At 45.9% G+C, this 26437-nt stretch overlaps 2 protein-coding genes across 15 annotated transcripts in view; one reads left to right on the top strand and one right to left on the bottom strand.

The window, feature by feature from the left end:
• Positions 1–893: 893 nt before the first annotated feature.
• On the bottom strand, positions 894–23481 carry tango2 (transport and golgi organization 2 homolog (Drosophila)). 2 transcript variants are annotated; one of them, XM_072664418.1, is made up of 9 exons: positions 23379–23481; positions 21510–21634; positions 15910–15998; positions 12840–12959; positions 11976–12090; positions 5227–5294; positions 4798–4948; positions 2653–2760; positions 894–2389 (listed from the first exon to the last, which is right to left on the bottom strand). In XM_072664418.1, exons 2-9 carry the CDS (start codon positions 21563–21565, stop codon positions 2269–2271), a joined length of 828 nt encoding a protein of 275 aa, XP_072520519.1. In that variant the 5' UTR covers positions 21566–21634; positions 23379–23481; the 3' UTR covers positions 894–2268. The 2 variants fall into 2 exon arrangements, with proteins under 2 accessions (XP_072520519.1, XP_072520520.1); XM_072664419.1 differs by having other exon boundaries at positions 4798–4945.
• Positions 23482–25775: 2294 nt separating this feature from the next.
• The window catches only part of arvcfb (ARVCF delta catenin family member b), a 225530-nt gene continuing 224868 nt past the window's right edge, over positions 25776–26437 (top strand). For 12 of the 13 annotated variants that reach the window (XM_072665138.1, XM_072665136.1, XM_072665133.1 and 9 more), the window contains exon 1: positions 25776–25984. The gene's annotated coding sequence lies outside the window, so the exon portion shown is untranslated. The remainder of the gene's footprint in view (positions 25985–26437) is intronic. The other variant, XM_072665145.1, reaches the window with a different exon arrangement.

The following is a 26437-nucleotide window of genomic DNA, read 5'->3' as shown; positions in this document are numbered from 1 at the left end:
CTGTAGTGAAGCTCCCCTGCCTGTAGAGGGCAGCAGTGATCAATTTTTTTTTGGTCAAAGTACATTGACAAAGGCCTCAACAACTGGGCTGTAGGCAGTGTTGATATCTGATGTGTGCTTGTGTAGTTAAAGTGGAATAGAAGATGCTAGGCTAATGTTGCTAACAAACAGTATACTTAGACTGTCACCGATGTCGTCTCTGTAAATAGGTAGGCTTAAATTAATATTGCGGGCTTGTGTTATCAAAGATGCCACAAGCGTACAGGGGCTGTAATTCCAAACGTACTGAGATTTGCTAGCCACTATCCAGCTAGAACCTGGGGTACCAGGACAGAATTCCAGCTTTGACCTGCCTACAATATCTGCACACGTCCTTTGGTCATTCAGCGGCCCGTGGCATCCCACAGGGTTCTGTTTTAGGGCCCTTGCTGTTCTTTCATTATTCACAGTCCCCAGGAAGCATTACTCATCAACACTGCCTGCCTTTTCTGTCCCCCACGTTTATGCTGCTGATACCCACTTACACCTGTCAACACAGTCGGCTTCAGAGTCACAGTTGCACATAATGAAAGGCTGCGACACATAAAAGCCTGAGCTGGCCTCCTGGAAAAGTCTGCAGCACAAAATAAGGGTGCGGACTTTATCCTTCACCTTCATGCTTTCTCAGCGTGACCAAAAGCTGGCGTCAAAGACGTGTGACGTGACCCTGAAACCCTTTAAGGACGGCCTCGAATGACAATTTCAGAGGAAAACGAAAGGTGCTACATAAACAAGCATTTGTTATTATCACGGTTCTAATATGCCATGGCCTGAGGTTGCTTGGTGCCACTCCAGACAACTGGAGACCCATCAGGTCATCAGGATGACGACAGACATTGTGGTTCAAATCCGAATCGGGTGGCAAAAACCAGGTTTAATGTCGACGGTTTAAAGTACAGTAGACAAAATAGTTGGACGTAGCATGAAAGAAAGGTTACCGTGGTGACAGGAGCTGCAGAAATGTGTCGTTCCTGAGTTAAAGTCGTGCCGCGTGCAAGCTAAACCAAGGCGCTACATTTCAAAGAGGTTTTCATACGGGTCACTAACGAACCCGAACAGCTAGCGTCAGCTCCATGTCTTGTACCAGCATCTCAAAAACGGCCGATTGTTCTCCCAATTCTACACAGAGCGTTTCTTCTTTGGCAGATAACATTTTAGCAACATTGATTATTTGGATGCAGGACGTCTCTCTCCATCACTGCTGATGAATAGAAGCTCAGGTATTGTCAAAAATGGCATTCAGTGCACCATAAATAACAAATTCATCATTCATCAAATTCATTTTTTTTAACCTAACCCCACGGGTTCAGCTGCAACACACTCCCTTAGATTCACGTCCTGAATCGCATCTGTTCAGTCACTGCAAAGAATGACATCTTAACAACTGATTTGTACTTGTTTTAAGTCATTATCTAGAGAACCTCTTCTGTTTAAAGTATTATTTCTCAAAAAGCCCAAAAAATCTAAGCAATTATTGTTGTTCTTTCTCAAAAAGAAACAAGAAAAATGTCTGCATTATTTTTTGGGGGGGGGGGCAACATTGTATTTATAGCTAGTTTTTATTGCTTGAAGTTGTATTACTTAGAGACAATGTCCTGTTTAAAGCATAATTTCTTTTTAAAATCTAAATTATCTGTGTTACTTCTTGAAAAAAGCAAAAAAAAAAAAATGTAAACAAACTAAATTAAAGGAGCAAACTTATCTGCAGATTTTTTTAAATATGCAAATGTATCTGCAAATTGATCTGTATTATTTCTCAAAACAAGCTCAATTAAATGCATCATTTCCAAAATAAGCAAAATAGTCTGCAGATTTCTTTGAAATATGCTAATTTATCTGTATTATTTCTCAAAACAAGCTCAATTAAATGCAGAATTTCCAAAATAAGCTATTTTTTTCTGCATTCTCGATATTTCTCGAAACTCAATTTCTCTAGAACAATTCTTCAAAAGTGAAAATTATATAAAATATATATATTTTGACCCGAAACTTTAACATATCTCGCCAAGATATCATTTTTTGCAGTGTGTCTGAACCAACCCGGATAAATGGACCTGAAGAAAAGTGCAGTTAAAAAACCCTCTCCCTAAAAGCTAGAGTCATGATCAGAATCGAGAACTGCCCCGCCACCTTTAGCAGGGAAGAGTCTGAGGATTAAACTTGTGTATGGACAGTGGTGCTGCATGGCTCGAGGGCTGGAAGGCACGGATTGTGGGGGCTCGTCGACCCTCATTCCTGCAGCTTAAAGTGGAAGGACTTGGTGCTCCACTGGGTGACGTCACAGTTCAGCATGGTGCGCTCGGTGAAGCTCACATTGTCCTCGCTGTCGATCAGGATTACCGTGTTGGTCCTGAAAAGGAAAAAGAGAGAGCCAGTGACCCAGGGGCTACCTGTTAATAACAGTAGTAGTAGCGGCTTACATTACTTTAGTCACACTAAATGCTCAACAATTCAAATGTAAAGACTGAAACTGACCACTGATGAGGGGCTGACCATCAACAGATGGGCTACAGGCTCTAGCTGAACTCCAGCCAGGTTTGTTAACAAGTGAGGGTCTGACCGCTACAGGGAGAGCCAATGTGTGGCTAGGAGTGTAATCAGCCAACCACCAACCTGGTGCCATATCCCGGTGCCCGCACGCACACGGCGGAGAGAGCTTGGAGAATGGCCTTACAGTAGCCGCCCGTCCCCTGACTCTCCTGCATGGGGTCCGGCGAATTCCTGAGACACAGAGAAAGAGATAGAGTGGTCCTCCAGAACCATGATAGCACCTAGCATTTCTAACAGCAGCTAGCATTTCAGAAAGAAACAGCTCGGGAATACCAGAGTGGACCCAAGGAGGTGATTCCAGCCAGCATGAAGCATTTGCAGGGGCTTCTCCTCGACAACCACACCAGTCCAGCCATAGCCCTGCTCTATTCATAGGGCACTGTTGTGAATCTGGCCTCTGAACCACATTATACAAACCAACCACTCCAGCAAAGCCTTGGCATGAACCCAGGCCAGAGATGGCTTGAGGTGCTGTACTCTGTGAGCGGCTAATAAAAGCCAGCATAGCTTCTGTATTCCCCTGAGCTCCTCAGCTCACCTTCAGAGATAATGAATGTAAAAGCAGGCTCTGCTTCCTTCAGTACTTTTAAACACACTTCCTGATTTGACATTTAAATAATGACCTTATTACAAGAGGGAAAAAAGGCAGCGGCCACTTTAGCGAACGGCTACAGAGCTAAAAGCAAAAATGGCTAAAAAGCTCGGCTCGGGTGAGGAGGCGAGGTGCCGAGGCGCAGTTTGTGGTGTTACTAACAGCTGCCTCTTAAGATCATGTGGTAACGCAGCGCTGCAGCCGAGGTTAGCGCAGAGAGTTTGGGAGCAGCTCCGTTAGCTCGTAAAAATTCCCATCTGCATAAATTAAAAGTACGTCTAGACTCGAGTGACTTGTATAAGTGTGTAGTGATGTGGAGTGAGGAAGTTAGGAAGGCAGGCCAGTGCCCCCCCCCCAAAAGATTCAATGTTTTGGATGGAAGGAATGTGAACTGTGGTCCCCACCTCCTCCTTCCTTCTCCTCCTCCTCCTCCTCCACCAAAAGGCAAGTGAGAAAACTCATTAACATTAGTCTGAGATAGAGGGAAGAGATGTTCACCTCCTAAAATCAAAGAATCAGTAACAGTCTCTCAGAAGCGCACTCTCTCAAATTCCCACACTTCAAAGATCTCCTACAATAACTTTCTAATAAACTTTCCTGATCTGCACCACTGAGAAGCCACACAGAGATCAAAGAGAACACAGGTCAGAGAGAGAGAGAGAGAGAGAGAGAGAGAGAGAGAGAGAGAGAGAGAGAGAGAGAGAGAGAGAGAGAGAGAGAGAGAGAGGTACATTGGTGGATGGTCAGACTGACAGATGGACATGTAGACAGAGAGAGACAGACTGATGGATGGATGGACAGACAGATAGAGAGACAGACAAATGGATGGATGGACAGAGATGGATGGATGGATGGATGGACAGATAGACATACAGGTGGATACATGGATGGATGGATGAATGGAGACTGATAGATGGATACATGGAAGGATGAATGGACGGACAGACAGATAGAGAGACAGATAGACATATGGGTGCATACATGGATGGATGGATGGACGGACAGATAGACATACGAGTGGATACATGGATGGATGGAAGAATGGATGGATAGAGAGACAGACTGATGGATGGATGGATACATAGGTGGATGGCTAGAGAGACAGACTGATGGATGGATAGATGGATAGAGAGACAGACTGATGGATGGATGGATGGATGGATAGAGAAACAGACTGATGGATGGACAGAGAAGATAGAAAGACAGATAGACATATGGGTGCATACATGGATGAATGGATGGATGGATGGATGGATGGAGACGGATGGATACATGGAAGGATGGATGGACAGATAGACATACGGGTGGATACATGGATGGATGGCTAAAGAGACAGACTGATGGATGGATGGATACATAGGTGGATGGCTAGAGAAACAGACTGATGGATGGATGGATACATAGGTGGATGGCTAGAGAAACAGACTGATGGATGGACAGACAAATAGAGAGACAGATAGACATACGAATGGATACATGGGTGGATGGATGGATGGAGGACATACAGAGAGACAGATAGGTGGATGGACGAATAGGTAGATAGACAGACAGACAGATGGATACATGGATGGATGTGTGAGTGAATGTAAGACAAGGTGCGAGAGGTGAAAACCCACAGCTCCTCGTCATTGAGGACGTTCAGCAGTTCCTGCACGAGACCTTCAGGGGGCAGTATTTTGTCCACCACGTTGGTGAAGCGCTGTTTGCCATGCTGCAGTTTCCGCCAGGGGGTCTCCAACAGAGAGTTACTCAATCCATAGATTCCTGCTGAAACACACACACACACACACACACACAAATGAGGGCTGAGTGTAGCTCATGTTTCTGCCACATCAGGTCAGCAGGCCTGTCTAACAAAATACACAAAATGTGTTTGAATGCAAGCCCATTCTGTGCTTTAGCCTACACACACACACACACACACACACACACACACACACACACACACACACACACACACACACGCCTTGAATGAAAGCCCACTTTAGAGTGTGTGAGGAGAGCTCAGAGAGAGAGAGAGAGAGAGAGAGAGAGAGTGAACAAACCCGCTTTCAGGCGGATGGGTTCCGGACTGCCCTTGTTTCCATAGTAACACACCGTGTCTTCGCTGGCCCTGCGTCAGGAAACATGGAGAGAAGAGAGAGATGCGGTTAGCGACAATTAAAACCTGAATTAGCTCTATTTTTACCCTCCTCCAGGGTAAAACCCTCTCAAAGCACTGAAAGAGCGACTGAGGGAAATGCTAACGTGCTAATCAGCCCCAAGACCAGCAGCAGCCTTGTGTTTAACGTGATAGTACCAGTGACCAGTACTTGGTCACCACTACTAACACCACCCCCGGGTGGTCGTGCTGGTCTCAAAGTTGATTAGCATGTAGGCGGTGGTTTCTCTCCGTCAGCCACCAGCATACATCATAGTTCTCCCTGAAGGGCGGCACCGGTGTAAACCAGTGTTACTGACCTGCATTATTCGCAGGACTCAATCAAAAAGTCATGACCCATGCCTCTTCCGACGAACACGCACCCGGCACCCCACCTCTTTTCAAACTGCCACCGACGCACGGCTGAAAGCACCAGGAACCCAGTTCTGATGCATCGGCTGGCAGAAGCCCGTGCCGGCAGCCAGCATCGCGCTGGAGCAATGTGGGGAGTGAGGGAGCCATCTACCCACCCAGAGAGTCAGGCCAGTTGTGCTCTCTTAGGCTCCGGCTGCTGATGGCAGGGATCTGACTCAGCGGTCCTGACGACTGGGTCAGAGAATCTCCAAAACATCGGGCAGGTCTTCTGAGGTGATCCCTGGTATGCAGTGGTCGATACCTACCAAAAGTGCTCCAAAGAAGGACGACCGGTGAACCGGCGACAGGGTCATGGGTGCCCAAGGCTCACTGATGCGATCCATGGAGGCCCCACCTCACAACTTTCAGTGCCAGATACCACAGGGCACCTTCTGAGGTGTGGAGTCGACAGGTTTCGGCTGCACAAGGCCCCAGGTATTGTACACCAGGAAGAACTGAGCAGACCGGACTAAATTAGGCCCGGAAACAAGGTCGCTCGCTCCTAGTTTCTCCCACCTACGGATTCATTAGAAGCACATTTGCAGCACTGGCCTGCGGTTCTGTTTACACCGAGGCAATTAGCCACAGAGTCCCAACCTCTGTGCAAAGGTTATCATCATCGGGCCAAGTGGGTGAGGTCTTATCTTCCAGAAACGTTGCACGGTGGGGGTCAAGGAGCGGCTGATATGGTGTAAGCCGGGGGACGACACAAGAGAATCCTGTCCAGACAGATGCTACGCCCTATGAATCACAATTCCTTTGCAGGCGGCATGATATTTTCATCTTTATCGAGTAGCGCTAGCCATCCCTGCCACTCTCCGCTGCCCAGCTGCTGGCCATTAGCGGCACCAATGGTTCTGTTGCTCCTCTATTCAGGGCTGAGCTGATTAGACGTGTCCCTCTTATCGGGTACACAGATCTGGCAGAAGGGCATACTCGAAAATTGAGCGGATTGCGGGCGTTGGTGCTTACAAGGTGGAACTGGCTCAAGGAGGATGATGGAGTGCTTTTATTTGTGGAGCGCTGCTAGAATACGCAGTTTTCCCCCCCAGTGTGCTCTGAATAGGAAACGCAACCCGCTGCAGTCTGGGTGTCCTTTTTTATTCGTCTGGCTGGAAAGAGGCAGGTAGAAAATGTGTTAAAAAAAGGTACATCAAGGCAAGACGCCTGGAGATTTCCACATAGATGGGGAAAGTGTGCGAGCGACAGTCGGGACGGAGGGAGGGAATCTCTTCATCACAGAGAGATAATCAGTATGCAAAATAGTAGATGCTCATTTCTAGTAAGCCCACGTCCTTCTCCTGGCCTTTAAACTGACATCTATCCGAGCCTTTCCCCACTGAGCTGCTTTGTGTGGCGCTGGCTTTGAGAAGCATAAACAATGGGCGCTCTGAAACGCTGCGCATCAACAAATGACGTTTGCTGAAAGAGCCTCTAATCAGTTCGGGATCAAAGTGGATATGGGTTGGCCGAGTTGAAGGATCTGAAATTTGCAAGTTTTCATGTTACTTCTATACAAAGTAGGCCTCTTCATCGCTGCATGGCCGAATGGTTACCAAGGCTGCATCGTTCTGTTCCCAGCTGCTTTCCATTCGCTGTGTTGCCAAATCAGGACCACTTCACGACGTCAGTGAGGTTTGCAGGTAACACTATGCTAACGGATAGCTATGTCCATGATCCTGGCCTAAAAGACTGCTTTGTCCAGCACAGCTGTTACACATCAGCTTTTAATACCTTGCGAAGTTAATGCTAGCTTTCACTAAGCAATCCGGGCTGGGCTAACGCTGCGGTAGCAAGGTTGGACAAGCCAGGCAGCCGTCTAGCGATGCTGGACGAGCCTGGTAGCCGGGCTGTACTAATGCCGTGGTAGCCTGCAGCACAAAGGTGACGCCCATTCTTAGCTCCCCCTAGCCCTAGCATACTCCCGACACTAGGAGGGTAAGGACTTAACTTTCCCCTTTCACCTCTTCTTTCGGAGAAAAGCACTGGGTCCCCAGCTCCATTGCACCAGCTAACAGACGCCTGTGCTCACTTTTAGAGTGATGAAGAGAAAGAGTGCCACCTACCCACCAGGAGAGAACATGGCCAATTGCGCTCTCTTTGACTCCGGCCACTGATGGCAAAAAGGCATGGCTGGGGACTCGAACTCAGGACCCTCAGGTAATAGTGGCAGCACACAGCCCAAGATCTCATGCACCTCCAATTGACCTGAAAGGCCACTACTCTGACTTGCCATAGAGGAGCCAAACAAAGAGTCATGAGATCTAACATTCCTGATCTCTTAAGAGTGGAGGAGAAACAGGCAGCTACTCTTTCATACTGTTTTGATGTGAACACTCACTACTAGAAGACCCCAGGGGCTTTCCCCATGGGGCGCCAAAACATGATTTGTGGATGGGAATCTCAGGACCAATAGGCCTGAACCCCTGAACTGGATGGCGCCTTGCAGCCAAGACACTGAGTCATGAACAAAGCTGCATTTACGACTATTATTTTATAAAACAGTAGCCAGGCATGACCCCAGGCATGACATGCAAAGGTTTCCAAAAGTAATACTGTGTGCAAGCGTCTCTAATAAAGTGGCCAGTGAGTGGAAGTGCAAGGTAGGGGTGTTATGTTTGGTCCTTCTAAAACAGGCCAAGTTTACCAGTTCTGAGGGACCAGTCACAGAATTCCTGAGGATTTTTTAATCAGGACCAGACGCCAAAGACTTGCAGCCTGCAGTCCCCAGAGCCTCACTTCTTCACATCCACAAGAACGCGGAGGTTCCTTCAAAAGAGCAAACAAGAATTTGACATAAATTTTCATCTCAAGCCCGTCTGAGACATCCACAGAAGAGGTTTTACGGCTTCTTTTCAAGGAATTCCAATTTTCTGCAGCGCTGCTTTGCTTGGCAATGGTTCCTCTCCTTCATCATGTCCTAGAGACTGGTCCGGAATGCAGAAAGTGATGAAGGAATATGTATGGGATGCATAGATCAAAGCAAACGTTAAAAGTTCATCATCAAACTCTTCCCCTCTTCCCCCCAAAAAAACCCTCTATGCTATAACGAAAGCACTCTTCTCATGTTGCAGGCCGCCTCTATTGATCCGGGGACAAAACAGCTACTTGCCAAACAAGTTACGGATAAGCTTATCGCCGTGTGCATCATCCTTGGCTCAAAGAACGAGAGCGCAGAGAGTAATAGCTCAGTAACGATCTTGTTTACGGAGATGGTAAACAAATAAATAACATTCCCAGATGCCGTCTCCATCCGTTTTATTGCTGCGAGCGAGTCTTGTGTCGGCGGGCGTTCATATGTCATGCTGCCGTTCAGAGGGAATTAGCCAATTCAGGCGGAGGCCCAATACGCGTCAGTGAGGCAAAGAGGACACATGCATCTAAGACATGGTGTTATGTTGAGGGGTTGGGAGGAAATAACTGGGATTTCCTTCATGTCAACCAATTCTCAAAAAAAAGGTCCTCAGGGACATCTCCGGAAAGGAGCCAATAAACGGTGACATAGAGGGGGGCCCGGGGTGGTCCACCGGATGGATTAAGGTGCTGACACTGTGATCAGCTGTGTGGTTCGTATCCCGATCACGCTGCTAGCCATCGGCAACCAGGGCCTCAAGAAAGAGTGGGTAGATGGCGCTCTCCCCCTACATCACTCTAGTGCGGCGCTGGTGTCACTGGCGTCTGCTAGCCGGTATGCGGCACTTGCCTCCAGGCGCGTCGGTTGCCTGGTGATGTCGCATCGGCGGCAGTTCGGAGTGGGCGTGTGTTAGTATCGCTCTCACTAGTGTCAGGGGTGTTGCGTGTGATGGGGGAGGAGAGAGAGAGAATACGTACGGGTTGGGTAATCGCCGATCTAAATTGGGGAGAAAACTCTCTATTTCCCAGATTGGTAGATGGCGCTCTCTCCCCCCTCATCAGCGATGTTGGCTGGCACAGGCGTCCGTTAGGTGGTGCTGTGGAGCTGGGGACCTGGCACTTTCCTCAGAGTGTATCGGCTAGAGGTTGGCCCCACATGTACCGGACGTCCTTACCTTCCAAGTGTCGGGAGCATTGCAAGTGCTAGGGGAAGCTATGAACGAGTGGGTTAATTGGCATACCGAATTGGGAGGAAGAATTTGAGTGTCCATGGCAACCCTTGTTTACTGTCCATAGGCCTAGAATGGACATGTTAGCATCAGGACTGGACCTTGAAGTGATGGAGGAAGGTCGCCTCATCATCGCCTCACCTGCGGGATGCACTGGAACAACAAAGGCATCACAACTTATAGGAATAATAACTCGGTGCCACATACCACAGGACACCCTCAGAAATCTTGTAGACTCCATGCCTTGGGAGGGGGGTGTCCAACAAGGATCAATCAACAGCATGTTAGGCAGGTTGTCATGATATTTTATAGTATCACTGCACCACAAGGCATGTTTTCAGGCGCCACTGTATTGTATTGTATCGAAGACTCCAAGCAGGGCAACGCTACTGCTGTCACGATACACCAGTGTTTTGGTCTTCAACACCCACAGTCCCACACCTGTGTCTGCTCGAATCACCTCTTAACAAAATTCACACTGTACAATAAAACCCACAACAACAACAAAAGAAAAATCAGACCCAACAAAGCCCTGAAGAAATCAGCGTGCTGGAAAGAACAGCTGTGGAGCTGCATCCTAAACAGGCTTCTTAAGCTCCATCCAGCTCTCGGAATGGGAGAGCAGGTGGCTAACCCAGCGGCTGGTTTCTCTCTCAAGGACCCCCGAGATCAGATGAAAATCATCGCCGTCTCTTCTCCATCCAATAGCACAAAGGAAAAGAACAGAGGCAGAAAGGGAGAGCGAGACAGTGTGTGGGGAACGATATTTTTCCACACGTCGCGAGTCGCACAAACCTCCAAGGACCGTCGCATGCTGTCTGATAGATTTGTTTGTGAAACTCAAAGGAACTGAAGTGCACTGAGGATAAGTGACTATCATTTCCTTACGCTTGATAAATTGGTAAGAAATGCTGGACGTTTGCATCATAACAGCGCTGCGAAATCCGCTAGTTTTCATTCGTTGATGCCGATGTAACCAGTAGAATCCGGGTCTGAGTCTGATAATGGTGCTCCATCCAGTACTTTTAGGATCGATTGGGGAGTTGGGGATGGTGAAGTGGGGTGGTGATCCTCCAACATTCTGACCTCACTAACGCTCTTGATGCTGAATGCAATCAAATCCTCACAGCAGTGCTCCTCCGAAATCTAGTGGAAAGCCTCTTTTCCTGGACAGTAGACACAGTTACCCCAAAGTGAGAAAAATTGCAAACGACCCAGGAGCCGCATCTCACACTCTACAGGCCTCAGTTAGCATGTTAAATGCTCAAGTTCCTGACAGTGCAATCATAAGAGGACAAGTATTGCTTGTTTGGAAGGTTGCCAGGAAAAAAGGTCTCTTCTTTCTGAGAAGGACACGGCAGCACATTGCGTAGTTGCATCTGATCAAACCACAGAACTCCTGGAACAGTGTCCTTTGGACAGACGAGACCAAAGTGGAGACGTTCGACCATAATGCACAGTGCCACGATTGTGCTGAAATGCTGACACCTCATGCCAACTGTCAAGCGTTGGGGGAGGGGGGATTTGGACTTGTTCTGCAGCCACAGGACCTGGGCCCCTTGCAGTCATTGACAATGCATAACTCTTCTGCATAGCAAAGCGTTTGAGAGTCAAATGTGGGGCCATCTATCCAACAGCTAAAGCTTGGCTGAAATTGGGTCATGCAACAGGACAATGACCGAGTGAATGTCAAGGGCCTTAAGAAAGCTTTGCATAAACGAATGCCAGAGATGAGAGCCTGATAACATCATATAGAACACCCTTACCTTCATGTTATTCCTGCTAAAGGTGCTTCTACAAGCTGCGGACGGACTGATGGCGCATACCTAATTAAAACGGTGGACTATAGTGTGTGGTTTTGTTTTGTAGATTTCATAGAGGAGTCCAAACAGTCAACTCTTTGAACACATCTTTATCTTTCAGTCTTCAGACGAAGAGTAAATGGATCACGTCCCTGCTGATAAACGAGCACGTCTTTCCTTTCATTCCGAGATAATGATCATACTGACAGCTCTGATTGTGCCTGATTCTGACTTCGAGGCAGGGACAGTAGTCATAAAGCCGGTCAGAACGGAGATGCATATCGTCGCTGTCCAAAGAAATAGGCAGCTTATTACTACCCAGGCTTTCCCATGCTCTGCCCCACTGCAATTCTCACCTGAAGTCAGCTGTGAGAAGGTTGAAGCCGTTGTACAGGTGTCCCTCGGACGACACCTTCCGCAGGTAGGAGAAGCTGTCCAGGTTATCGGTCAGGAAATTGGACACCAAGAACCCTGTGGAGGAAATAAACACACTTTAAGAGTAAATAAGGACAAGATCTCAAGGGTGACATAACAGAACAGGCGAGGAACACCTAGAAGAACTGCTGATGCTGCAGGTTCTGTTGGTTAAGCTTTTCAAGCTAATGTAGAACAGGCTAATGTAACAGGCAAATCTCAAGAAGGCTAAAAACTAATTCTACAAAGGTCTGAAACCTAGGAAACTTCGCACAGCTGTTCACGAGAGTGGTGAGGCACCAGGATGACAGCTGAGGTGTATCCTGCATCTTGGCCTTAGCATTAGCCCTGCAAGTGTCAGCTAATGTGGGGCAGCCCTCAACACAGCCCTGAAGAAAGCAAAACAGATGTTCGGCTGGCCGTCACGCTGGAGAACACACCACGCACATCTGCAGCCAACAGCTGCCGCAAGGTACAGGTCCATTATGCAGACTGTAGATAGTCATACAATCAATCGACTCACGACTGCAGGTGGATTCAGAAAAGGAAAATAACCAATACTTTACGAGTACAGATGGTTCATGGGTTTGACAGATGATCTCAAATTGAAAGAAATATATGGCCAAAAATGTGTGGACACCCACTTATCCAAGTTTGACAAACATCAAGGTTTCATTTCTAGTCTTTGGGGAAGACTTTTTCCATCAGATCCTGGAGACGTGCCCTGAACATTTGATTGCGTTCAATCTGATCAGAGCTTGAAATGGACTGTGTGATTTAAAGCAGTTACGATAAGAGGTGCTTGCCTCTCCCATGGGCGTCCGGGTTGGGTCTGCCCTCCAGGTAATTGGTCAGTGCTGCCAGTTTGCCACGCTTGGTGATCCCAAGCCACGAGCCGCCTTCTTTCCCCCCCTCCAGATCGAGCCCTGGAGAAGGAGGCATGCACACAAGTGAGCTGTGTCGGTATCCACCACAGCAGAAAAGCCTGATGAATACATATTCTATAAATTACACTTGTAAATAGTATAATATAACATAACAACAACGGAACACTTAAATATGTCTTGACTGCCTTTCAATACTCTCCTTTCATGTTGTTAGGGTTAGGCGCAGACGGGTTTCTACCATGGCCTATTCTCCACACGCTGCTGCCCAGAACCCACCCAGAGTCCCCCGTCCTTGGAATCTGCATCCACTCATTAACATTCAACCAGCCATCCCTCCACAACCAGACAAGCACCTCCTTTCCGGCACTTCAATTTCTGTAATTTAGCTTAAACCCGGACATCAATTAAGGCCCCACTGGCCGCTGACCTCCAGATTACAGGCAGCAGCAAACAAGTAGACGCCCTGGATCTCGCTAACAGCAAGAGGCAGTGACTGACACCTGCACTATGCCTTGTGTTGTGGATCAGGCGAGGCATCATCAATCAGTTACAAACTGTTTGCTGCCAGGGATCGGCAAGGGTACCATGGGAGCGGGCAGGTAAGGTAAACGTTTGAGGCTGCAGGCGTATTTCTTGTCCTGGTCAGGTTGCTAAAGACGTCACATTTATTACGTTTATCACAGTGGAGCAGAAATGCCAAACGGAAAACAGGTCACGTTTGTTCATTCTGAACTGCCATCATTCATTCAGGATATTTAGATCCAGACAGCCAGTGCTGCCAGTCAGAAGTTCGGGGACACTAAGCTTTTGAAAACGTTCTGGCACTATGAGGCAATAAGCTATAGGATTGTCTTCCTGTTCTGAGACCTTCTCCTGAATGCATTTGGACCTATTTGCCAAATTGTTCGTCCAGAGATTGTTCGTCCTCTTCTGGACAGTGACTTGTCCTGTTTACTAGTTGTTCGTTCTGAGACCTTCTCCGGACTGCGACTGGTCCTGTTCACCACGTCGTTCGTTCTGAGACCTTCTCCGGACTGCGACTGGTCCTGTTCACCACGTCGTTCGTTCTGAGACCTTCTCCGGACTGCGTCTGGTCCTGTTTACCACATTGTTCGTTCTGAAACCTCCCCCTGGACTGTGACTGGTCCTGTTCATTACGTCGTTCGTTCCGAGACCTTCTTCAGACTGCAACTGGTCCTGTTCACCACATCATTCATTCTGAGACCTTCTCCAGACTGCGACTGGTCCTGTTCACCACGTCGTTCGTTCTGAGATCTTCTCTGGACTGCGACTGGTCCTGTTCACCACATCGTTCATTCTGAGATCTTCTCCGGACTGCGTCTGGTCCTGTTCACCACGTCGTTCGTTCTGAGACTTTCTTCAGACTGCGACTGGTCCTGTTCACCACGTCGTTCGTTCTGAGACTTTCTTCAGACTGCGACTGGTCCTGTTCACCACGTCGTTCGTTCTGAGACTTTCTTCAGACTGCAACTGGTCCTGTTCACCACGTCGTTCGTTCTGAGACTTTCTTCAGACTGCGACTGGTCCTGTTCACCACATCGTTCATTCTGAGACCTTCTCCAGACTGCGACTGGTCCTGTTCACCACGTTGTTCATTCTGAAACCTCCCCCTGGACTGTAACAGGTCCTGTTCATTACGTCGTTCGTTCGGAGACCTTCTCCAGACTGCGACTGGTCCTGTTCACCACGTCGTTCGTTCTGAGATCTTCTCTGGACTGCGACTGGTCCTGTTCACCACGTCGTTCGTTCTGAGACTTTCTTCAGACTGCGACTGGTCCTGTTCACCACGTCGTTCGTTCTGAGACTTTCTTCAGACTGCGACTGGTCCTGTTCACCACGTCGTTCGTTCTGAGACTTTCTTCAGACTGCGACTGGTCCTGTTCACCACGTCGTTCGTTCTGAGACTTTCTTCAGACTGCGACTGGTCCTGTTCATTACTTCGTTCGTTCTGAGACCGTCTCCGGACTGCGACTGGTCCTGTTCACCATGTCGTTCATTCGGAGACCTCCACTTGAATGCATTCAAGCCTACTTTCCACATTGCTCATTTACAGATCTCCCCCTAACTGGTTCTAATCACCACATTGTTTGCTCTGAGACACCCCTCAGCTGCACCAACTACAAATAGTCCTAATCGCTAGCTTGTTTGTTCTGAGAGATTTACTCACATCATTAGACCCCGTTCACACCTGTTTATAGCAACACCCTACTTCTAATTGGATCATCCAAAAGGCCTGCTAACGCCAGGTGTGAAAGGGACTTTGTGAGCCAATCACACATAGCTGCTTTATGGCTCAGATTTTCTTGAACAAAAAGTAACTGTGAAGAAGGCAAGGTGCACCCAGACTTTTGATGGTTACCCTAGACCCAGTGCATCTGACTGAGTCTTTCTCCCGGGAGCTTTGGTTGTTCATTGATAGGTTTATGGAATGGAAAGCTACAGTATTACTGAGAGAAGCGAAGCCATAAAACTAATGCAGATAAAAGAACCCATCAGCTCTCGCCAAATGAAGTCTGTTGACATGGAAACCGATGATCTCTCAGTGGAACAGCGAGTAAACATGTACCTGAAGAGGGGGGTGGAAGAATAGCGTCTTTGTTTTTTCCCCCAATCTGCAGTCACATAGGGTCACTCGTGTTAACACAACCTCCCATTAGGGCCATTTTACACTGCTGAGGACCAGGCAGAGCACTGAGGACCGTCCCATACTGCTGCCTAGTGCCCTGAACAGCTCTGACAGGAGAGCACCCAGCTGATTCTCACCATCTCCCGGGCTTGCTGCTCTTTACCCGCAAGTGGTTCGATGCACACGGTGCAACAGCAAAGGCAAGGCCTGGGAGATGCCATACGAGACATTTGTGGTGCTATGGGACCAGGAACTCGCTCGTTATTGTCTTCCAGTCCAGACAGAGTCAGATAAGATTTAGTAGAACACGCACAAGTACTGAAAACGAGAGCAATCTCTTACCGCTGAGGATATCCTTGCTGCTGCCCCAGAAGTCTGCAGCTTTGGACGGCCTGTTGTAGAGCTCATCTCGGTTGGCAGCCAAAATGAGCCTGTGCAAGGACAGAAGGACAAGAAGACTTAGAGGAGCAGGCTACAACACCACTGAGGCTGGTGTGTGTATGTGTGTGTGAGAAAAAAAAAGTAGTGTTTTATCCAACTGCTGGGTTGGGCCTCTGGGGAAGCTGTGGACCAGAACCGGCCTTCCTCTCCTGGGGCCAGGTGTGAAAAATGCACACAGAGCTCAGTGGCACTGGCTGCTATTGGTTAATTCCATGAACCCAGTCATTCACTGCATCTGCCTCGATTAAATCTTATCACCTTATGGGTCATTTATCCTGCTATGAATTAGCAATCCAATAAATAAGCCATCTGCTGAAGCTAGCCAATGGATGAGCGATATTTTCTCATACCAGTATTAGATCACTGACTTACAGCTGAACAACCCAGAATTCAGACTCAAGTAAAGTAAACTGCCCCTTTTTTACAAGGGAAAAACAGGTTCGACTTATTCCCTTCATTACACCGCAACATACCATTACCAACACAAAACTTGGTTGTGATGGTGATGACACCTAGTGATGGTAATGACCGGTTTGGTAAGGACACCTGGTGATGGAAAGCACCATTGTTGTGATGTTAATGACAGGTTTGCTAAGGACACCTAGGGATGGTAATGACAGGTTTGGAAACGACACCTGGTGATGGTAATGACCGATTGTGTGATGGTAATGACAGATTTGGTAAGGACACCTGGTGATGGTAAGGGTCATTTTTGTGATGTTAATAATACATGTTGTGATGGTGATGACAGGTTTGGTAAGGACACCTGGTGATGGTAATGACAGATTGTGTGATGGTAATGACAGACTTGGTAAGTACACCTAGTGATGGTAATGACAGATTGTGTGATGGTAATGACAGACTTGGTAAGTACACCTGGTGATGGTAATGACCGATTGTGTGATGGTAATGACAGGTTTGGTAAGTACACCTGGTGATAGTAATGACAGATTGTGTGATGGTAATGACAGACTTGGTAAGGACACCTGGTGATGGTAATGACCGATTGTGTGATGGTAATGACAGGTTTGGTAAGTACACCTGGTGATGGTAATGACCGATTGTGTGATGGTAATGATAGGTTTGGTAAGTACACCTGGTGATAGTAATGACAGATTGTGTGATGGTAATGACAGATTTGGTAAGGACACCTGGTGATGGTAAGGGTCATTTTTGTGAAGTTAATAATACATGTGATGGGAATGACAGGTTTGGTAAGTACACTTTGTGATGGTAATAACAGATTGTGTGATGTAATGACAGATTTGGTAAGGACACCTGGTGATGGTAATGACCGATTGTGTGATGGTGATGACAGGTTCCATAAGGACACCTGGTGATGGTGATGACAGAATGTGTGATGTGATGACAGATTGTGTGATGGTGATGACAGGTTTCATAAGGACACCTGGTGACACTTCAGTGTTATTATATGTAGCATATTTACTTTAAAAGCTTTAAAATCATGCTAATGCTCCACTGACTTGTAAATAGCGACTTTTCCGTTGCTACTCATGACCAATACTTCATGACCTTATGGCTACCTCATGTCATTTACAGCTGTACATATTATTATTTGTCAAGCTTAGTTAAATCCTTCATCAAACCCAATGACAGAAAAAGCTCACCCAATGGAACAATGATCAGACACCTAAGAGAGCAGCTGCAAATATCACACCGCAGCTGATATGCGCGATTATGGAATAACGCAAGAGCGGTTTTGAGTCGGCTGCTGCTGAATCACAGTGAGGTTACGCAATTAATCAGCATTAATTAACTGAACCGCAGTTTTAGTCTGTGCAATTAGTTCATCACACAAGGCTGCAATTTATATGTAGCATTTCTCAGCGAGCCTCCTGCATCCCAATCAGGCAGTTTATCAAACAGGTTTGCGTGGGACACACCATAAAGCCTAAAGCTAGCTGGTTTCAGAGGGTCTAAACTGGTCCTCGATGGTCAAGGTGGTTGAAAAACTGGGCATTCAGACAAAAAAGAAACAACAGAAAAACTCTAGCTAGCTGGTTAACCAGCTCTTGACCAGCTTAGCCTATGGTTTCATTGGAGGTTGATGGACTAGCTGGTCAATCAGGATGACCAACTTTGACCAGTTTGATCAGTGTGGCCAGGCCGGTACAACCAACCTGGTCATACCAGCGTGGTTATGCTGGACCACCTCCTTGGTCAAGCTTGTGATACTGGTGGATAAGTGTGTTCAGGCTGGTCATGCTGGTCAACCTCCTCGATCATACTTGTCATGCTAGTCATGCTGGTTAACCAGCTTGATCACGCTGGTCCTACCTCCTTGGCCATGCTGCTCAACCTCCTTGGTCATGCTGGTCATACCAGCTTGATTACGCTGGTCCTACCTCCTTGGCCATGCTGCTCAACCTCCTTGGTCATGCTGGTCATACCAGCTTGATTACGCTGGTCCTACCTCCTTGGTCATGCTGGTCATACCAGCTTGATCACGCTGGTCCTACCTCCTTGGTCATGCTGCTCAACCTCCTTGGTCATGCTGCTCAACCTCCTTGGTCATGCTGGTCATACCTCCTTGGTCAAGCTGCTCAACCTTCATACCCTATGTCGTTTAATAAAGCAAGCTGGTGATGAACTAGCCTGTTTTTGGATTTGGAGGATTTAAAGCTCATAAAGGACATTTCAAAAACATCTTAGAATGCTACCATTTCAGAAGCTTGTTAGCTTAGCTACACACACCATAACATGTCTTTACAGGTCAGCTACATTTGAGGAAGGGGGGGGGGGGGGTGTCTTATTACAGAACTAGCATAAGCAGTGTTTGCTCAGTCTGAGGTAAAGCATTCGCTTTTCTTTTTCATCTTCAAGTGCAAACAAACTAATTCGAGCAAATTAGCCTCAACTGCAGAACACAGGCGGCTAATGGTACGGGACTGTTTCTGATCATATGAGGCGAGGACCCCATGTGTAAACAGAAAGCAGAGCTAATGAGTCAACAGAGTAGTCTCAGAGCATCATGCACCGGAGGGAACCAGGGAACTCATGATTAGCCTGGGCTTTTCTTTCTAATTCCCCGATTAAGACCTTTTGGGCATTAGCTTCGTCTGGCTTTTTCGGCTTGCCTGAGTGTGAGGCGAAATGAGGCAGAATTAGACCTCCAATGTTTGGAAAAGGCAATTTTCATTTTTAGATTTCACTGCAAGAAGTTTCAGATGGATTCTCTCAATCCACAGTGGACGGCATTGAAACTGTACTGGTTGATGGCCCCTAGTTCTGTTTATGTGCTTCAGAGCAAAGCTGATGGATTAACTGATGATCCCTGATGCCTGAAGGGACTGTTGTGGGTCAACCTTCCCCATAACAGCCAATCACTATGGTATCAACTGTATATCAGCTAATGCCAAGTCACCACCTGTAGCAATCCTCCCTAGCAAACACTCGGAGGGTGAGAACTCAGGTGTCCTTCGATACATGTGAAGCCAACCACTGCCTCTTTTCAAACTTGCCCAGCAGCAGACAGCTAACAGATGCCCGAGTGATGAGGGAAGAGAGCACCATCTACCCACTCCAGTCCGAATCTGCTCAATACCACAGTCAAAGCCGGCTCTCGGAATAGCTGGAATGGAAGCAGCCTCAGCTTAAATCGAGACCTATACTCGAACAGTGCGTTGGGAGGGACGCTCAGACGTTCCTTGGAGTGTCATCCAATACAGTGGAGAACCACGACTAACCTGATGTACGCCCAAATCGGATCCAGTTTGATGACAATCCACTGCTGTTAAACCAACTGATGGCCGGGAGCAGATCTGCAGTGATGCTGGCTTTCATTACCAGGGAGCAACTCTTAGGCGCTGGCCATCTGATCAGAGGTGCCAGGTTGGAAATCCATCCATGCCCTTATTGTGAGCTACTTTCCCTGTGTGAACCATTGTTGAAAATGAAGGTTTTGTACTTGTGACTGAAGCAGGAAATGAAAACGAACGTCTTATGAACGCAACCTGATCCTGGTGTTGAAAAGCTGGCGGCCTGAGGACGAATAGGCACGTACAATAGGCTTTAGCTGGGAAGGCTGGCTACTCATTAAAAGATCTTCTTTTACATGGAAGATAAAACTGCTCAAAATACAAGCAATACGAGAAGATTTTGTAAAGGTCCCCCTTGTGCCACCAAACCAGCTCTGACCGGTCAAGGCATGGACTCCACAAGACCTCTGAAGGTTTCCTGTGGTATCTGGCAGATCCTTCAAAGCCCCTGGGAAGCTAAATCTGAGCTTTCTTTCTACTGTAAGTGAATCTGGCTGAATATGTCGGAGGCTTTGCCCTTTCTTTAAATATGAGCAACCTAAAGAGCTAAAGCTTAACCTGGCAAGCTGAAGCTCGAGATGCGACTAAGGGAGTGTCCACCCGTACCTTGGGCGCCCATGAAGCTTAAAGCACTTTTGGTATGTACTGACCACTGCACACCAGGAACACCCCACAAGTTCTGACCCAGTCGCCTGGCCAACATGATTTGGGATTTATGGAAGTGTCTCAGATTCTTACGCTGGCCCATATTTTAAGCAAACAAGACTCTGGCAATCTTGCGTCTGATTCAGTTCTCAACTATTTTTAGCTTGTGGCCTTGAAGATTGCTCAAGCCCATTCCGACGATTGGCTAATCACCCGTCACAGTGGCACAGACGGCATTGCTTCATAGCAGCGTCATGCTACAGACTGTAGCCAAGCAAAGTGTCCAGTCGGTGGCGGCCTCATCTGTCTCCTCTTGCTTGCTTTTGTTGAGCTAAATCAGAAGAAATAGCCTAATCAAGGAAGGCATTTCAGTTCAGAGTCGTTACGGCCCTGATCCGCCCCCTAGAGGACATAGCTTTTATTCCGGATAAACAAAAAGGTACACAGGTCTGAAGGTTGACAGCAAATCTACCACGCCCCGAAGTTCCTCTACAGCTCCACTTGAAGACCTTCTTTAACTTTTACTCTGCTTTAGTCATTACTTCATCGAGGCAAGAATATGTTTTACGCAAACCTTCTTCTAGGCTATTCTGCTCAGCTCCGTTCCCAAAATGCATTCAGCTATGCAGAAGGCTGGATCTTCACCCTCGTTGACCTACTGAATTGCTCCCTCAGGGCCTCAGAGCTTCGAGCTGTGGGAAAGGTCAAACTGGGCAATGTTCCTCACCCTATAGCGCAGCTCTGAGTGCTGTTTTTGTCTGAACCCAATTACAAACATTGTACTGCTCATTAATATTCAATGTGCGGCGTCCTCGCTTCCTCACTTTGTAATTAAGACCCTCCGTAAATGAGGTGCCAGTTTAATGAAGCGACCTGGGCCCATACTTTCAAAGTGGAGCTATTTATTCGCTAAACAAAGGCATAAACAGCTCAGGTTCAAAGACGTTACGGCATAAGCAGCTTGCGCCGCTGTTAACGACGATGTTCTCATCCCAGGAGTGTGTTCATGAGTGTTCAACCAGGAAATTGACCGCGCCAGGCGGTCTGCCTGGCTTTACAAAAGAGAGGGCAGCTCACCTGTAGGCATTTTTGGACGCAGGCCGGGGGTCGAACTTGAAAAAGATGATGCACATGAGGAGGTCACAAGCGGCCGGAACTTTCTCTCACAGCAGGGGTTGAGGTCAGAGGTCTGTAGCTAAGTGCTGTAGAAGGGGAACAACGGGAGACAAACGAAGGTTTAGACCTTTTTAATAAAGATGCTCTGATCCGATCCAGACATATTTAAACGGATCGGGTACCAGCTATTTTAATATATATGATTTATATACACACACACACCTTAAGATCAGGGCTGCGTTTCGTTTCTATTATATATTTTGCAGGTAGCACCTATGGTGGTATATAAACAATAGGCACCTTATAGCCTAAATAATACATTAATAACTTGATTTCCAAGTTCCCTGCAGTGAAAGTCAGACCGAAACATCTGAAAACATTGTAGTTCAGACTGTGGTGGTTCAAACTACTGGGGTACGAACAATGGCTGCATCGTACCATGTTAGTTCAATGCTATGCTACGCCGGGTCGAGACTCGGGTTGGATTGGAGGGCAAAATAACCTGATCGGGACCTGATCCTTACTTTTTTTTTTTATTATAAAAGTGTTAAGTGCAGAATTGACTTGGAACTGACTGAAGCTCCCTCCTTGTGGCTGTAACAGAGCACTGTAACAGATCAACAGCTCATAGTGAGAGCTAGCCAGGCTAGAGTAGAGCCTCCAAACATGGTGGAGGTAGTTTCAGTAACAACCACAAGCGATATAGTTGTTCCTGATGTGTTTTGATTTTACCACAAACCGAAGGCCTAGCACTAACAGTCAGTCAAGGCTTCACTACTTAACCATCTCATATGCACAAGTTGAACGTAACATTAAACCTGGGAACGTTCACAAGCGTACAAATTGTCCCTGCTAAAAAAAAATCCAGCTCAACCTTTTTTTTTTGTTTGTTTTTTTTTTTTTGCCAATAGCTGGTCTCAGATGGACTAAGCTGTTTTTTTTAATGGTCAAGGTGGTTGAAAATCTGGTCATCCAGGCGAAAACTGATTGACCAGCTTGGTCAGCTCGGTCATGCCGGTAGACCAACTCAACCCATCAAGTCCATTGAAAACAGCTTTACCAGTTTTTCAGCAGGGTGACGCAAGCAGTCAGTTCATCCTTTGAAACCACAGGAAACTGTGCTACTGGTCCATCCCACTGATAAGGACAGCTTTTCAGACATCTGAGAGCACCAGAGGATGCACTGCTAGACAGCAATAGAAAAATGCACTGCTGTTTACATTTAGATAAGGTCGACTTTGCACTTTGCCCCCCAATAACTTCATCACTTCAACGTGGTTATTAAAAGTCAGCACTGACCCAGACCAGATAGCTACCAAGTTTATTAATACTCCCTTTACAACATCTCGACCGTCAGGAAACTCGCTCCATTTGATCAAATTAAGCGACGTCCCAATACGAGCTCGAAGCTTAGGCTAACCTTTCGGTCCACCTTAAATCGCACAGTGGTTCCAGGCGCCTGAACGCAGCTGTCGGGGAGGCGGCTGAACGTAACTGCCGCTGTATTTAAGGTGGACTGCACTAATTCGAAGGCTGGTCGTGACAAAAACAACCAACACCACCCACAAAGTTTCTTTTTCTCCCCGGACACGTTAGTCGGAGATATAGGACATGTCACCACCCGCTGAATGAACCCAGGGTCGTTTTATTACACTGATAAACAGCCGAAGATCCGCAGATCCGCTCTGACACTGACAGGCAGCCTAGCAGCCAAGCTAGCATGACAGCTAGCTAGCTCCGCCGTGAGACCCTCTAATCACTCGATCACGCAAACGTCGAGTCGCTGAAGACCAGGACAGTCAAACATGTCGTTTTTGTAAAGTTACTCACGGATCCATGAGCGAGTAAAGCTCGGGGCAGTGCGGCGGACTGGAGCGGAGCGGAGTCTCCCCTGCTCGGTATTTTGGTTTTGAGGTCGGGTCAGAAAACCCTGCGCTCTGATTGGCTGAACGAGGTCAACTCGCTCCACCAATCGGAGCCGCTTCTCTTTTACAACCGACACCAGCGTTTAGTTTTACTACGATGCGAATGATTTTATTTATTTTATTAAATTAAGAAATATTTATTTGATATTTTGGCGTAGAACTCTAAAAATAATAATTATATATAAAATATAATAAATATATAATATTTATTATTAAATATCAAGGCCACTAGATATTTTATTGAGGCTACAATAATATACTATGATTACTATAGTATATTTTAAGGCTTCAAAATAATATATTGAGGCCACAAAATAATATATTAAGACCACAAGATAATTTATTGAGGCTACAATAATACGCTATGATTACTATATAATATTAAGGCAACAAAGTAATATACTGAGGCCACTAGATATTTTATTGAGGCTACAATAATATACTGAGACTACTATAGGCCTCAAAATAATATATTGACAATAAGATAATATATTGAGGCCACTAGATAATATATTGAGGCCACAAGATACTTTATTGAGGCTACAATAATATACTTTGATTGATATAGTATATTAAGGCCACAAAACAATATATTGAGGCCACAAAATAATATATTAAGACCACAAGATAATTTATTGAGGCTACAATAATACGCTATGATTACTATATAATATTAAGGCAACAAAGTAATATACTGAGGCCACAAGATATTTTATTGAGGCTACAATAATATACACTATGATTACTATAGTATATTAAGGCCACAAAACAATATATTGAGGCCACTAGATAATATATTGAGGCCACTAGATAATATATTGAGGCTACAATAATATACTATGATTACTATAGTATATTTTAAGGCTTCAAAATAATATATTGAGGCCATAAGATAATATACTGAGACCACTAGATAATTTATTGAGACTACAATAATATACTGAGACTACTATAGGCCTCAAAATAATATATTGACAATAAGATAATATATTGAGACCACAAGATAATTTATTGAGGCTACAATAATATACTATGATTACTATATAATATTAAGGCAACAAAGTAATATATTGAGGCCACAAGATACTTTATTGAGGCTACAATAATATACTATGATTACTATAGTATATTTTAAGGCTTCAAAATAATATATTGAGGCCATAAGATAATATATTGAGGCCACTAGATAATTTATTGAGACTACAATAATATACTGAGACTACTATAGGCCTCAAAATAATATATTGACAATAAGATAATATATTGAGGCCACTAGATAATATATTGAGGCCACAAGATACTTTATTGAGGCTACAATAATATACTATGATTACTATAGTATATTTTAAGGCTTCAAAATAATATATTGAGGCCATAAGATAATATACTGAGGCCACTAGATAATTTATTGAGGCTACAATAATATACTTTGATTGCTATAGTATATTAAGGCCACAAAACAATATATTGAGGCCACTAAATAATATATTGAGGCCACAAAATAATATATCAAGGCCAAAGGATAATATATTGAGGCCACAAGATAATATATCAAGGCCAAAAGATAATATATTGAAGACAGAAGATAATATATTGAGGCCAAAAGAAAATGTATTGAGGCTACAATAATATACTGAGACTACTATAGTATATTTTAAGCCTTTAAAATAATATATTGAGGCCACTAAATAATATAGTGCGACCCCAAGTTACTTTTATTTAAGCTACAATAAAATACAGAGGCTACTACACACACACACACACACACACACACACATATATATATATATATATATATATATATATATATATATATATATATATATATATATATATATATATATATTATGGTCGCAAGAAAATATATTTAGGACACACACTGAGTTTCTAGTGCCCACAAGATAATATACGCAAAATATTTTCTGGTGTCTGAGGTTTCTGTGGTATGTTAGGGCCACAGGATATATCAATACATAAACGTATAACATTCAAAAACATTATTTTGATGATAAAAACAGTGGAATATCATCTGAGGCCTCGATACAGGAGGCACCTTTGGGGCTCTGTGGAAAACCCTATTAAAGACTGTGGAAAGTAATTGCGCTGATAATCAGGCACCAGGAGGCGGGGCGGGCTAAAGCGTTGTTTGGCAGCGTTTCGGCCAATGAGGGCTGAGCTTTGTTCTGCCACGCGGAATGAAAGCCACATATTAACCAATAGGAGAGCGGGGGTGCTTTCCTAGAAGGGCTCTGTGTAGTAGTGGGCGGGGCTCGGCTACACTCACGGCAGTGAGAGTCCTCTCCATGCGTTTGTTGTTGTAGCCGTGGAGAAGGAAGGCGGACGGTCCTCACAGCCTCGCATGTTTGGGAATAGGAGCAGCGTTTGACGGAAACACCACGTTACCATCTCCCCGTCGGACCGGCTGGAGGGACAACAGGTCTTTAATGGCTGACTGAGACTGAAGTGGAGGGATAGGAGCACCTGAGCGCGTCGGCGTCCGTTTTCTTGACGGTGAGGAGAGGCGCGAGGATGAGCGCGAGGGTTTAACGTGCGGGTGACGTAGGTGTGCGATAGGTGTTGAATGTTTACATATGAAATCTTTTTAGGGAGGGTTAAACGACTCTTATTTCTCATTAACATTATTTTTTATTTGTTTATAATAATAATAATAATTATAATAATAATTATTATTGGTATGGAGGGAGTTGGCAACCTCGCGCTGGTTGCTAGGGCAGCGCGAGAGCGGCTGCCGTTACCAAGTTTACGCTGCTCGCCTTCAACTCCAGCCAGAAGGGAAAGGAAGGGGAGGCTTAGCCTGCGGGGCTAAACCCACCTGAACCGAGTGATTTCCCCTCGTTTTCTCCACTGTTTCTTGTCCTAACTGAAACGTAAACGTGTCTCAGCTTAAAACAGACAATAATAAATATCTGCTGAATGTCGTTCATTCGCCCCGCGCGCTCCCTG

Source organism: Salminus brasiliensis, chromosome 20 (assembly GCF_030463535.1).
Source record: "Salminus brasiliensis chromosome 20, fSalBra1.hap2, whole genome shotgun sequence".
Classification (NCBI taxonomy): Eukaryota; Metazoa; Chordata; class Actinopteri; order Characiformes; family Bryconidae; genus Salminus; species Salminus brasiliensis.
The sequence above is the reverse complement of the archived record's forward strand: the minus strand, read 5'-3'. Positions and strand labels throughout refer to the sequence as shown.